Source organism: Falco punctatus, assembly GCF_963210335.1.
Source record: "Falco punctatus genome assembly, chromosome: 8".
Lineage (NCBI taxonomy): Eukaryota > Metazoa > Chordata > Aves > Falconiformes > Falconidae > Falco > Falco punctatus.
This window is the reverse complement of record NC_137588.1, coordinates 6,046,074-6,061,192: the sequence shown is the minus strand read 5'-3', so window position 1 is coordinate 6,061,192 and position 15,119 is coordinate 6,046,074. Positions and strand designations below refer to the sequence as shown.

General features: G+C 46.5%; 1 protein-coding gene across 1 annotated transcript; it reads left to right on the top strand.

Annotated features, from left to right (window-relative positions):
* Positions 1-38: 38 nt before the first annotated feature.
* POFUT2 (protein O-fucosyltransferase 2) lies at positions 39-14,784 on the top strand (the record flags this gene model as incomplete). The annotated part of the gene is given in 13 exon segments (XM_080399582.1): positions 39-377; positions 732-800; positions 959-1,080; positions 1,082-1,139; positions 1,142-1,314; positions 1,946-2,196; positions 3,755-3,899; positions 4,250-4,360; positions 8,644-8,710; positions 12,193-12,318; positions 12,869-13,049; positions 13,892-14,015; positions 14,265-14,784. Coding segments are annotated over 13 exon segments (1,920 nt in total). The 3' UTR covers positions 14,419-14,784.
* Between the last annotated feature and the right edge of the window lie 335 nt (positions 14,785-15,119).

The following is a 15,119-nucleotide window of genomic DNA, read 5'->3' as shown; positions in this document are numbered from 1 at the left end:
CCGGGGAGCGGGGGCGGGCTCCCGCCGCCATCGCCATCATGAGCGTGGTGCTGCGGAATGCCCAGCGAGCCGTGCCGGTGCGCCGCGTCCCGCTCCGCCGCGCCGTCTGTGCCCTGCGGGCCGCCTTAGGCGCCTCTCGCTTCGACGTGGGGCTGGTTTGTGCCGGCAACGGGTTGATGCGGCGTCTTAACGGCGCGTACCGGCAGCGCCCGGAGCCCACCGACGTCCTCTCCTTCCCCTTCCACCGGGTCACGGCGGGGGAGTTGCCGCGGCCGCGCTGCCGCGACGAGTACAACTTGGGGGACATTTTCCTGGGGGTGGAGTACATCCACCAGCAGTGCCGCGCCACCGGGGAGGACTTCGACAGCGTGCTGGCGGTGAGGCGGCCGGCCGGCCCGGGGCGGGGAAGGGCAGCCGAGGGGTGTCCCCCCACGGCAGGGGGCGGCTGCCGCTCTCCTGGCCCGGCTGGGCTGGACGAGGAGGCGGTGGTGGCACAGCTTACCCTGAACGATTAACTGTGTGCTGGCGTGTTGGGGGTGCCCCCTGAGCTGTGCGGTTTTGCGTTACCGGCTCTTTGCTGGAAGTTTTGGCAAAGCGGCAGATAGTGCGGTACGGGGCGAGCTGGCAGGCCGGTGGGGCCGGGGCGGGCTGCGGTGCCGGGGCTGCCCGCAGCTGCCAGCCGTGGGACTGGGGCTGTTACACGCCTTACAGAGCCCGGCTGCTTTCCGCAGGTGACGGCGGCCCACGGACTGTGCCACTTGCTGGGCTACCAGCACAACACGGAATCCGAGTGGCAGCAGGTACGGCGGTCGCGGGGCGCCGGGAAGGGCGTGCGGTGCCCAGCCTGGGGGGGTGTGTGTGTGTAATTTTCCGGCCCCCCACCCGTGACGGGGCACCCGCCGGCACCACAGGGCTGCGGCTGGCGGAGAGGCCGGTAGCCCGGCCGCGGGGCACCCAGCGGGGCTTCCCTCCTCCCGCAGATGTACCGGAAGGAGGTGGAGATCCTGGAGGAGCTGAACCGGCTCACCGGCGCCAGCCTCCGGCCCCTAACGGCGGGCCTCTTCTGAGGGAACCGCACCGGGGCCGCTTCCCTCCCGCGCACCGAGGGGCCGGGCCGCCGCCGGGGCCGCCCCGGACGTGTCGCAGCGCAGGGATGGCGGCGCAAGGCCCCGGCCGCCGCCTCACGCCGCTGCTGCTCGGCCTGGCCGCGCTCGTCCTGCCGCCGCCCGCCGCCGCCCAGCCGCCGCCCGCCGCCCTCCGCGCCGGCCACGCCGCCTCCTCGCTGCCCGCTGCCGCCGCCGCGCCGCGCACCAGGTGAGGAGGGGCCGCGCAGCGCCCCCCGGCCCGGCCCGGCCCCGGCCCCGCCGCAGGGTCGGCACCTACCGCCTGCTGAGGGGGCCGGTGGGTCCCCTGCCGCGGTGCTGAGCCTGGGGCCAGTGGCAGGTAAGGGTACTCCTTTGCCTGCTGGTGCCGTTTGGGTCGTTTCTGGAAGATGCCGTCGCAGCTGTCTGGGGGCTTTCCTGCTCTGAGCGCGGCTGGGGCACCCCAGCTGCACCCTGGTCCTCTCTCCCTCCTCAGCCTGTCCGCCTGCCTTTGTATTCAGCTCGCAGCGCTCAGCCTGCGTGATGTGCCTCACCGTGCACCATGTTGCCCTCAGGGCGAGCAAGACATCTAAGGAATTCACTCCTTTCCCCCCCATCCCACCCCGCTGCATGTGCCACTTTGATGATGTCCCACAAGGAGACTGCGGTGCCTCCCCTAGCCCCTGCAGCATGCACTGCTCTGCCTTCCCCTACTTCATCCCTTTGCCTCTTCTGAGTACCACAAGCTCACAAAAGAGGAACAGTTTCCATCCCGATAGAGTTACGTGGTGGTGGGATTAAAAAACCAAACCACTAGAAGTTCTGAACTCCCCAAAGTAATTGCATTGCTTTGTTCTCCCCAGGTACCTTTTGTATGATGTAAATCCTCCTGAAGGGTTCAACCTTCGCAGAGATGTCTACGTTCGCATTGCTTCCCTTCTAAAGACCTTGCTGAAAAGTGAAAACTGGGTGTTAGTTCTGCCTCCCTGGGGACGTCTTTATCACTGGCAGAGCCCTGACATCCTTCAGGTCCGGATCCCTTGGTCCGAGTTCTTCGATCTCCCAAGCCTCAACAGGAACATCCCTGTCATTGAATATGAGCAGTTTCTGGCAGGTAGAGTATGGAATTGTACAGCATACAGTTGGCTAACTATTTGAGGTGATTTCTTGTTTATGCTTATATGAGCTTTTACCTTTAATGTGAAATAAAAAAAAAAAAGGTGGCAAGAATCGTGCTGACCAACAAACCACTGGGATGAAATAACCCAATTATTTGGCAGCTTGTTTGATGTAGCACTGTCATCCTCACGATTTCCTAGGGACCTTAGAGAAAGACCGTTAGTGCTTCTGGTTAAAGTCACAGATGCTTCTGTGTAATTTTGGCCATGGTAAAAAACCCTCTAAGGAGAGAGAGAGGCAGCCTGTCAAAATACGGGCAAGTCACCTTTTTCTGGAGGTGGTTGGGCAGTAAAAGCTGTGCAGCAGTGTCATGGTTTAACCCCAGCCGGTAATTTAGTACCACGCAGCCGCTCGCTCACTCCCCCCTCACCCAGAAGGATGGGGAGTAGAGCTGGAAAGGAATGTAAAACTCGAGGGTTGAGGTGAGAGCAATTTAATAATTGAAATAGAATAACAATGAAAGAACAATAATAACAATGATGACAATAACAGTTATAATGAAGAGGGGAAGGAAAAGAATAAAATCCAGAGCACGAGGAAGAAAAGAACACGTGGTGCACCGTGTAACTGCTCACTACTTGCTGACTGTCCCGAGCGTGACCTGCCCGCCCCGACCACCCCCCAGGTATATATACCAGGCATGATGCCCCATGGTATGGAATACCTCTCTGGCCAGTTCGGATCAACGGACCTGGCTGTGTCCCCTACCAATTCCTTGTGTCCCTCCAGCCTTTTCACTAACAAGGCCTGAGGAACTGGAAAGTCTCACATCAAAGCCAAAACACAGCACAGTACTAGCTCCTAAGAAGATAATTAACTCCATCCCAGCTGAAACCAGGATAAATGGGTTCTTCGGTGAACTTACTTTTTCATCATTGAGGCTGCATAATCTCAAAATACTTACCCCTGCTTTTTGTGTACCAAATGGTATAGAAGAGAAGGGCCTGCCCTAAGAACGTGGAAACCATGAAGTTGGTTCCTTTAGGATTTAATGCCATGTTGAACTAATCACCAAATGCCAAGCTCTGCAGCAGTGTCACAGACTTTTTCAGCAAAGGAAATAAAAGGCCCCCCAAATTTCACACTTCCTCAAAGAGCTCTGAAAGGGTCATTGTCCCTTTCTTTTCAGGAAAAAGCATATAGAAACCCTGAAATTTAGAGGAAGGAGGGCTTGTACTTGTCAGGAGGCACTCTTCCCATAACAGCTACCTACAGCATTGGAAACCTTTGTGCTTCATGGTGTGTTTTACCCAGCTTTTGAATTTACATTTCCATGGTGATTCAGTTCTGTGTGTCACCTTAAATCAGGCATAGCTGGGTGGGAGTAGTAGGTTGTCATGTCCCCTGACCCTTTTATCTTTTCAGCTTACACAGAACTTCCTTTCCTTTTTCATAGGGAAGAAAGTAGTTTTTTAGCTGCAAGTAATGCTAGTTCATACCTTTATTGCATGATTTTTCATGCTCACAAATGCTTTGTTTTGCCTTCTGTGCAGAGTCAGGTGGGCCCTTTATTGAGCAGATTTACGTCCTACAAGGCTACGCAGAAGGATGGAAAGAAGGAACATGGGAAGAAAAAATAGATGAAAGGCCATGCATTGACCAGCTTATGTACTCCAAAGACAAACATGAGTACTACAGGTAACATCTAGCAGTCCTTTCGGTCTTCTTTTTACTTGTGTTCAGTGAGACATTTGCCTACTCTTTACAGAACAGACTTGTGCAGTTGTTGTAGTGTTGTCTCTGAATCTCTCGATGCTGTGGGTTCACTTTGTTTTTAAAACTCCACTGATAATAAAATGTCATATTGGTAGTAGAAGATCTGATCTTAGAAAGTTATTTCACACAAATACAGTGTAAAGGAGCTGGCTGGTTTATTTACATTATCTGTCATCTTTCTAGGGTGTGCTGTTTATTTGTTTCATTACAGATATGGCATTAATTTAAAATAGAAGCCTGTGAACCAACCAATACTTTGTGTTCCCTTTCAGGGGATGGTTCTGGGGTTATGAGGAAACACGGGGCCTAAATGTCTCTTGTCTGTCTGTCCAAGGATCTGCCTCTATTGTGGCTCCAATCCTTTTGAAGAACACTTCAGCACAGTGAGTTGCCTTGTATTACTATTTATTGTTGTATCGCGTGCCCACAAACCCATTGCCAGGTGGGAAGAGCAGGGGGAACTTAGAGACTGTTGTGGCAATTCATCACTGAGTTACTGTAATCCATTAAAACCATTACAGAAGGAATTTACATTGTAAGAAGCACCTAATTAAGTTAAATGATGCAGTCCTAAAATCTAAGAGGAAATAGCCTTGAGCTCCTTAGTCGTCTCTCTCGGGTAGCTAAATGTCCTTCCCACCCTATGTTTACCTTTCCTTCCTTTACCATTTGATGCTGGGTCAAGAGGGAACAAACAGAGTGGCATCAGTGTTTCCCAAGCCCACATCTCTCGTGAGGTGCAGTGCCTGGTTTCTTGGGACATCTGTCCTCCATAGTGTGAGCTGGGTTTAGAGAAAGCAAGCATCATGTTCTGTCTTTCTGCTCTCAGATGCCACTAGGATAATCAGAGGAAAGGAAAGCTCTATATGAGAGTTGGAGCATGCTTACATTATCCCAGTAGCAAAGTGTTTCCGGTCGATTGTGACCCTGTAACAGCTGAAGACATCATAGCAAAGCAAAAGCTACTGGGGTACAGGAGCGAAGAGGAAATAATTACTGTCTGGGAATACATCAGGGAAATAAATCCTTAGGAGAAACACAGAAGGTCTAAGCTGAAGTGCAGTTTTGCCATGAGAGCAAAAACATCCAAAAATTTGACATCAGTATGATTTTATTGAAAATGAGATGAAGGTATCGCTAAGGGGATCTGTAGTACCTCCCGCTGGGAGCAGGGAAGCAAAGTCCTGTTTTTTAACAGGAAGGTTTTCTATTTATAGGAGTTAAACCACAGTGTTTGCCAGTGACAGCAGAAAACTGGATTAAATAAGCCATAGAGGTCTCCATGTTTAGCCCTACAGTTAATTCCGTCGTGGCAGCTGTCAAAGGTCTGGCATGAGGAAGATCAAGACAAAAATTAGGAGTAGTGCCCAAGTATTCCTAGTGCGCAGACAAGGTGCCTTATCCATGAGATTACATTTCGCAGTCAGATACAAGTAGGAAGAAGTACGAATGTAGCAGCAGTGTAAGGGCAGCTACAGTAGTTCATGTTAAAACTACTGGTTCCTGTTAAAGTTGGTGCAGTTTCGTCTGTGAAATCCAATAGTGGCTAAAATCAGATGCCTGCGGAAAAGTATAAGAAATGGGCAAGTGTGTGTAATGCCTCCCCTGAGTCTTGTCCCACCCTGAATTCACGTTTGTGGTTGTAGGGACCTTCTTTGCTGAAAGCGATCTTCATATCTTTTACATCTATCAGTCAGTCCACGGATCGGTGCAAGCCTCCCTTTGAACCCCCAGGCACACTGTTAGCATCTACGAAATCTTGGAACAAGACCTAAAGGTTTTGCACCTTAACTGTGTGCCCTGTGAAAATCCGCCTCCTTTTGTAACTCCTTCTTGCAAGTTTCATCTAGCATCATGTCGTGCAAGAGACAGTGAACAAACAGCTCTTCAATATTCACCTCCATACCATGCATGATTTCACATCTGTCTTACTCCTCCTCACTTGTCTCCTCTGCAGTGGTAAGAGTCCTGGCTTCACTGGTTGTTTCTCATGTGAAAGCCTCTCCATGCCTTTGGTCATCCTCAATGCCATTCTCTGAACCTTTACAGCTCAGCTGGATCCTGCACGCTGCGTGCAGGTAAACCCATTACATAGTGGTACAATGACATGATCTGTTCAGCGCTCCTTTCTTTTTCTGGTAATTCCTGATCTACAAATTCCCTTTTTTGACCTCTGATGAGTGTTGCCTTGTCATTTTCATCAAACTGTCCTCAATCCTGAGCGTCAAGCCCTGTAGTTATCAGATGAAGCCAATGGTTTTTATTTTACCAGGTACACTCCTACATTAGATTTCATCTGCCACTTTACTGGCCAGTCATCAAAACTTGTCTGATTCTTACAGTTGGCCTTTGTCTTTCCTGTTTTGAAAAATTTAAAGTGATCCACAAGCTGCGTCACCCCAGAGTTCACACCCTTTTGTAGGTTGTTTAGGAATATGGTGAAAAGCAGATTCCTTCCACTTGTGACCTCCCTGTACAGTGAGAACTGGATATTTACCTGTCTTTAAACTTTTTTTTTTTAAATCTGTGCCAGGGCCTTCTCTCCTGTGCTGTTGCTGTCAGGTTTTCTTAAAAGCCTTTAACAAAGGCTGTCAGGGAACCCTGGTAGGTAATGTCAATGAGCTTTCCCTTACCTGCATGGGTGCTTATGTCTTTAGGCTATTCTGATTGTTCAGAGCTCCCAGTTGATACTTCTCCAATTTAGATATCCATCAGTTCTGGCTTTTATAATAGTTGCTCTTAAGTTGTGTAGTACTGACATCAGGTTTGCCACTATGTTGCATCCCAGACCTCCCCAAGGATGTTTTTAGAAAATTGACATCACATATGCTGTGTTGCAGTTGTAAGAAGTCACATACCAGAATTAGCGGCTGCTTCATCCTTGAGTTCCTTGACAGCTATTGGGTGAATACTGCCTGGTGTTGGTCATTTGTGGGTTCCTTTTGTGTAGCTGTTCCATCACTGGACACTTCCTGTGGCCGCTTTGGTTTGGGAGATGCGTTCTCTGGTGAGTTTGCCTGTAAAATGTCATTCTGGCAGGTGAATCTTCCCAGCTTTTCCACCTAGTGCACAGCTACAAAAAATGCCAGTAGCTGTTGCTGCCATGACATTACTGTCTCTTAAGTGCTTATTAAGCCTTTGTCTTTGTATTGGAATGAAGATTTGTCATTAGATTGAAGGCCTTTATTTCTTGTTGCTCAATTTCTTCTTTGACTTTCTTTATTGACTTTTTCTATTTAACTTCATGGAGTGTATGAACCTTTTTGTTTTCTTCACTTGGATGCTACTTCTGCATTTTTGCATAGTCCCCTTTTTGACACTGAATGCAACTGCAGTAAGTTTCCTTTGGCCGTTGTTGATCCAGTAGGATGTCGAAGATGAGTACATTTATGGCCACTGTCATGAAGTAGCTCTTCCACTGTGAGATTGTGGTCTGTGTCTTGCTGCTGCTTAAGAGGATATCAGGAGCTACTCCTTGCCCAGTTCGTTCATGGAACTGTCTTTGACAGTACTCAAACTGCACTTACTTAGTCACATCTTGCTGTGACACTTGCCCAGCCTACCTGGGGATAGCTGAAATCTCCAATGCACAAGTCACTGTAGCTTCTCTGATCTCCCATGTTGCCCTTTTGGACAATGAGTTGTATGGTCCTGGTACTGTATTATTACTCTTCAGGTGTGGTCACTTACACAAATCTTCCTGGCATGTTTAGATTATTAATCTCATTCACCTCCAAGCTTCCTGTTAAATGCAGCGCTGCTTCTCCAGCAGCACAGTCTAGTCTGTTTTCCAGATTATTTTTAGGCTGTATTCAAGTGTCCAGCTGATTTTCAGCAGTGATAAAGTTGATTTGTTATTTCCTTCCTCTCATTTTAGTAGAAGATGAATCAGATAATGAGTTTGACCCCCCCCTTTCAGCAGAACCATTTTCTCTGTGTGTTTGCTCATATTGAGCACAAACTAAGCCTACATCCCGTATACTCTTGGATATTTCAAACTCCCCAAATTTTTTCTGCTTCTTAGCGCTTGGGTAATGCAGTTACATTTCCAGTACACAATCCAGTCCTGAACTGTGTGTGTTTATGAAAAGCACAGGCTGCTTTCATGTTAGTGAAGAAGTTTCATTTTAAAATTTGGGTGTAGTTGCTAGTGCGCATTTTTGTAGAGTCTGCATGTTCTTTGATCTGTTGTTTTACTGTAGGACATCGTATTCCCCAAGTGGAAAACACCTGCTCTGATTTTGCTTTTGTGAGCATGACTCCTGCTTCCTTCAAGAGGCTTTCACATGCTCCGAGGCTGAGCATCATTCATGGGTTGCTTCTCCCCTTTGGATCACTCTCCCTGTTGGCAATCTTGTTTCTCCAGCACCAGCTACTGTGAGGACTATGTGAGGGACTGTTAAGGCTTGTTTGTGTTTAACTGTTAGAATTAAGAGTGTCATTTATTAAGGAAGAGAGCAAGAACACGCAGTGGCATAGTTCCCTTCTCTCCCCAGCGGGCTATGGGTCACAATTTGCTTTGTACAGAACAGACTGGCAGCCTGTCCCTCATTCCCTGTGCTCCCTTTGCAAAACAGATCATTTATCCTAGCAACTGTATAAAGAAACATCATAATGTAAATTCTATTCCTAAGGGAACTGCACTCAGTTTTACAATTTTTAATAGGTCAGTGATGTTAGACAGAGCTGAAAACCTTCTTCATGACCACTACGGAGGGAAAGATTATTGGAATGTGAGTATTTTCCAGTTAGCTTCTCTAGACTTTCTACTTGGTTCCAATAAAAATTTGATAAACGGTATGTGCTTCAGTTTTGCTTCTGGTTTCTTTTCTTGAAAGTAACTCATGTCTTATGTTTCAGCAGTGTATGCTAAAGGTGGTCTGCAGGCTGCTGTGGATTAATATGATGCAGGCATTTGTCCTGGTGTCTTGTCCCCAAAGACTGGGTGCTGCAGGGCGTGGTGTTTAGAAGGACCTCCCCTGTGCAACACATCTGCCATCAGAAGGGAACTGCCTTTGGGCAGTTTCTTGTCTAGTCAGCCTTAAGATCAGACTTTTCAAAAGAATTCCCCAAAGCGCTCAATATTGTCCTAACCGTCTCCCCATTGGCTTCAATGGCAAAATTCCCATGAGTTTCAGGGTAACGCTGAGCACTGTTGGGGGACCCCACCCAAGGGTCTATGGTAAAAGAATTCCTATGGGAAAAGTTTTAAGTCAAAGGTTCAGCCACAGGAACATGGAACACTGTATGGAGTGCTTGATGTAATTACAATTTCTAAGAGAAAGTGACCCTCAGGATGCTATGAAACAAGTTACGTAGGCCTCAGGCTTGTAAGATGTAAGTGTCTGGCTATTCGCTTGGTATACGGCATGTTTTTCAGAAAGGGACCAAACAGTAGTTTGCTAACTATGAATTTTTCATTGAGAGTGATTTTCCAAACAGAGACATGCAACCCGTTTATAATTTTGGAGTCTGACTTGTAGTCCTGCAGAAGCAGACATAAAATTCATGTGGATCCTTAACACGTTTCTTAACAGTGATACTTTAAAAATTGTCTCAACAATTTAAACTTGTTTCAAAATGATTTCAAACTAGCTAGAAAAATATTCTTCTTTCTTTTATTTCAGTTTTAACTACCTGCATGATTTTTGGTTGTTGTTTTTTTCTTAATAACTCTCTGGATGTCTAGAGTTCTTCATAAATCTTGCAAACAGATGCCCTCTTGTCTCAAAGAAGTTTTTAAGTCATAACAAGCCAGCTTCCCTTTGCAACCAACCTACATTTTCGGTGTCCAAAAATACTCTTAATTTAATATTGAGCTGTACTGTTGTCACCATTTTTGTTTAGCTTCTCTACCAGTGCAAGATGAAAGATATTGCTTTGGGATTCTTAATGGTTGAATGATCACGGAGCAGGAGACAGCTCCTAAAATGGTTTAGGAGCAACTTTGAATCCCTTGAGGAGCGTTAGTGTAGCGTGTGGACCATGTAAGTGCTTTACTATCTATATGGAAGCAGAAAGTTCTCTTGAGGACAACTGTAGAAAAGCCAACAGTTTTGAATGTGGTTTCACCATTTTGGAAGGCCGCTCTCAAAGAGTTTGAGATGTGTACAGTTAAATCACGTACACAAAAAGGAGCATAACCAACACTGATTTTGTTTTCCCAAACTTGGAATCAGAGAAAAAATTAGGTGCGTAGGTGTCTCGGCAGCCCTGCCTCCAAGTTTATACTCCAGAATTTGACCTGGTGGTTTGGGGCTGTGTCCAGCTGAAGGTGGAAAGCCCTCCCCCCCAGCTGGAGATCTGCCAGCTCTCTGGGGCCTGTCCCGTGGCGGTGCCACTCTTGTGGGCAAGAGATTTTGCCTGGTATCCAAACAGAAGTTGCCTTGCTCCAGCTTGGGCCCAGGGACTCTTGTCCTTTCTCCGTGCACCTCTGAGAAGTCTCTCCCTTCTCTGTTTGTTTCTTTGCAGACAAAAAGGGAGAAGAAGCAAAACTTGGAGGTAGTTGGAAAGGGTGACGGTATTGCACACGCAGAGTTGAAACGTATACTTTAAATAAGAGGGTAGCCAGATACAGAGAGTATCCGCTTTAGAAAGTGTATCAGTGGAGGTTCACACCTTGGTGTTTTCTCTTTTACGTACTCTGTTGCAACATAACTGTTCATCCAGAACAGCTGCTCTCGGAGGAGTGCTTTGCGCCCAGGAAAAACTTGGCACAGCATACTGCGGGAGTGCCAAACGTGACGTGGCAGTCACGCGATCCATCAGGATGAAGTTTAGAGGTGTTTGATGCAAGCATAGTGTTCAGGGATGGTTATTGTCCTCCCCAGTGCCAGTACTGCCCCTGTACGCGTTTGCTGCCTCTTGGACATACCGTGTTCACCACATCTTGGGTAAGATACCCAACAGCTTGACTCGACAGGAGCATATTGTGTTGACATATTACAAAAAGGAGGAGGAATGTCTGTCTCTGAACCGCAGTGTGAGCGTTTTGCAGCAGACTGTGTACATCTTCCCTTGGTATAAATGTTTTGCTGGAGGATTTTGGATGGGATTAGAAAGCCAGTGCTGATCTCTTTAAAGATGCTAGAAGAGCAGGCTTTGCCATGTAATAATAATTATATATTTATGTATGTGTTAAATAATACATATTTGGTTTTATATGTAATATATAAATACATATAAATACCACATATTTAATTTGCTATTAAATATGTAGAGGGGTGTGGATCTCCAGGTCCCAGTGTGGTGGATCTTACCGAAGATTAAATCATTCTGTGTCTTATTGAATGATATGGAGGAGAAATCAGTTCAACCACAGCGAGTTTGGCACAGGGAGAAATAGCTGCTCTGGGAGAAGATGAAAAAAGCCTGGCAGATTGTAGTTCCTGCCTCTTTGCCAGCGCAAGGCAGAGGCACGATTGGTGTGGCTGTGTCTTGGAGTGCCAGTGATGCTCTGCCTGGCTTCGCCACTGTGTAGCGAACTCTGTCCACTGTGGGTTTCACTGTGCTGAGAAAAGAGAGGCTGTTGGAAATGGAAGAGAAGTGTTTTCATTGCACCTTCTTTGGTGCCCATCACACAATAGACAACAGACTTGTATAAAATTGAGACTTGGACCAAACTGCCAAGTGTCCTTTGTAAGCGGTGTACGTCAGATGGGATTTCCTTAGTTCTGTGGTGTGTGCCTGTTAATAAGAAGGCTGTGTGTGACTGTGGACCGTGGTAACTGCATCGCAAAATCTTTGAAAGAGGTCATTATTCACAGGTGAAGAAAATAATTCCTTTTTCATCACTTTCCCACTGAATTTGGTACGAGCGTCTGTAGCTAGACGCATGGGGTTTTTAAAGCAGGTTTTATTCTTACAGTGTTTTGCAAGCTAAAGTCTTTGCCCAGCTTTTGTTTCCAAAGGTGAGGTATGTTGCTAGAGTGTTCAATTTGTTATAGTATGTCTTCTGTTATGTAAATAACTATGGTCTACTCGGTACACCTATGTATTGCAGGGTCATGGATGAGTATGCTGGTTATAAATGTGGTTATGATTAGGATTAAACAGTTAAGTCTCTGATGAAAGGTTAGAAATTGTTGCTTGCAGTGCTGCATGGATGTATCAGAATTAACTGCATCTTGGAAGCTCTGTGTATGTGAAACTATCTCCATTTAGGCATTTTTAGCTCTCCCTTTTTCTGACTCAGCATCTGCTCTTATTCCAACAGACCCGTCGGAGCATGGTGTTTGCTAAACACCTCCGCGTAGTGGGAGATGAGTTTAGAAAAAAGTATCTTCAATCCACCGATGAGGCAGACAGAACTCATTACAAGGAGGACTGGACACAGATGAAGGTAAAATCACAACAGTCTGTTTCCCGTAACAAATTTAATACTTATTTTTTTTATTTGTGTACTCCTGGCTGTGCGTGGCAGGGAATACTGGAAGATACATGGGACTAGCTCTGCCTGTTCAGACAGAGGTGGATGTGCATGTTCCTACTGTACCCTAATCTCCCTGTGTGACATGAGGTAACAGTCTGTTGAGATGTGGCTAACTGGTTCTGGGTGCCAGATTTTTGTTGCCCTCATTTTCTTTAGTGAAACAAGGGCAGCTTCTGTATTCAGCATCATCTGTGGGTGTAAAGTTCCACTGCAAACTGCCAGTTGTGGATTTGGTCAAGGAGAGCAATTTTTGGTTACAAAGATTTCACTCTTCTATGATGCAGTCCATCCAGGGTCAAAACTTTGCAGTAAGTGTCCCAAAATACTGCCAATCCATACCTTAAAATTACTGTCTGCAGCCAGAGTAATTTAGTGCCTTATCCAGAGATTATGCATTCAGGCCTTTTCAGTGTGAATGAATAGTGTTGCTCTCAAGTTTTAAATTTTATTTGTCTTTTAGGTTAAGATGGGCACAGCTCTAGGTGGCCCGTACCTTGGGGTTCATCTCAGGAGGAAAGACTTCATCTGGGGTCACAGAGAAGATGTGCCTTCCCTGCAAGGAGCAGTAAAGAAAATCCGCAGCCTTTTGGACGTGCATAAACTTGAAAAAGTTTTTGTAGCCACTGATGCTGTTGAGGAGGGTAGGCAGATCAGTCAGTTTAGGACTGATAACCTTTGACAATGAGCGCAGCAATTACCACTTTGCTTTTATAAATGACTGGGAGTGCGTACGCCTCCATCATTGAATGGGGAATTGAACAAGATCGGGCAGCGGTTTCCTTCCAGCTTGAATAGTTGTGTCAAACCACTCATCTGGTATTTCCCATGGGAGGTTTGACAGTCTCTGCAGTGGGAAACTGGGAATTGAATTTGCCTGTTCCTCCTCCTCTTAATTCCATCCCACCTTTTTTAGCTTTTCAGAGACTCTCGGACATGCTGGTGGGAAGGATCCCCTGAAGTCTCCCACCCAGCCTTCCCCTTGGCTGCCCCCAGTGCCATACTGGGGTGGACCTAGCTGTGTGTGGCCAAGGCTTAGAAATCCCCAAGGGTGAAGTTCTCCTCCCAGGCCTTATCCCAGGGCTGCGCCTCCCTCCCAGTGGTACCTAGGGATCTATTTCAACATGTGATGTTAGAATAACCCCGCAGGTCATGGCATCTGCATAGCTAATCAAAGTTTACTGTCAAGAAGGTGGTACACCTACCCTGTAGGGTTAGAGCATGAGGCTAGTGGCGGTGTCTGCTCTATCCCTTGCAGGCTTCCCCTCCCACTGAGAACTGCTCCTCTCGGCACCATGTCTCTGACCCACTGCCCCCCACCCCCAGCTCAATACTCTTGACGTTTGGCAAATGTAAAATTTTTAGGTAGATTTTGGTTTGGCTGGCTTCGTAACTGTTCACCCAGGGTTTCCTTAAACACATTTTATGACAGCAGCGAGTGGCTTTTTAGAATGTAAAAATAAATTTGCATCCTTCCCTTTTTCAGAGATTGAATTGCTCAAGAAGCTGCTGCCTGAGATGGTGAGGTTTGAACCCTCTTGGGAGGAGCTGGAACTCTACAAAGATGGGGGCTTGGCCGTGATTGACCAGTGGATCTGTGCACACGCAAGGTAGTGAAGTCACAAACCAGAATGTTGTTAATGACCCAGATATAGTTGTTTACAAGTCGTATGTGACATTGATTTATACAATCGACATACATATAAAATAGACATATAGTAGTTATATTGTGTATAAATAAATATGATAATTTCATTATCATACTGTTTCAGTGAAATTAAAGTTCATGGGACTGAAATCAATTACTTGCATTTAAAAACTTCCCCCCCTTCACAAACCCATTCTGATTCTTTTCACAGGTATTTTATAGGCACCTCAGTTTCAACATTTTCCTTCCGGATCCATGAAGAGAGGGAGATCTTGGGATTTGATCCAAAAACAACTTACAACCGATTTTGTGGTGAAAAAGAGAAAAATTGTGAGCAGCCAACTCACTGGAAAATTGTATACTAAAATACAGAGAAATCCAAGGGCTTTGATACTGGTGAGCTCAAAAGAACAAGGAAAGACTATGGGGAAATACCTCCTTTTCACCAAACTGGCTCAATCCTCTACCCTCTTCTCAGTGTTTACTTGACATCTGGGTTTTGAAGTACAAGCAATATTCATTGACTTAGGCATTGATAGGAGCGAGAAAAACGAAGTCAGCCTGGGATCCCATTCTCAGCATAGCTGGGACTGGAGGGCAATACCAGCCCTGCAGTTGAGACCTGAAAGGCAAAACTTTGTCCTGAAACCACGTCACAATTTTCCTTCTAGTTTTAAGGAAGAGGAACGGTTTTAACTTTTATAAACGTAACACAGCTGTGGTCTGTACTGTATTTCTGTCTTTTATTTTTCATTCTGTTCGGTGTTTGCCTCTGGTAGCAAAAACTACATCTTGGTTTTGTAACCTGCACTACGTGAGCTGAAGATTGCGTGTAAAGTCTGTCGTTCCCTGGGGAAATCTTCCTTTTCCAATAGTAATTTGTGAACATTCAAATTGTCTGATGCAATCAGTGCTTGATGACAGAAGAGAAGGTGGCATTTCTACCTAAACCAACTGCTTCTAGTAGCAGTCTCAGTGAGTCTGTGCTGAGGGGTGCAGCGGTGGGGCTTGTAGGGTGCTAAAGGGAAGGTTATATTTCTTCTTACTTTTTACCTTCACAATGGAA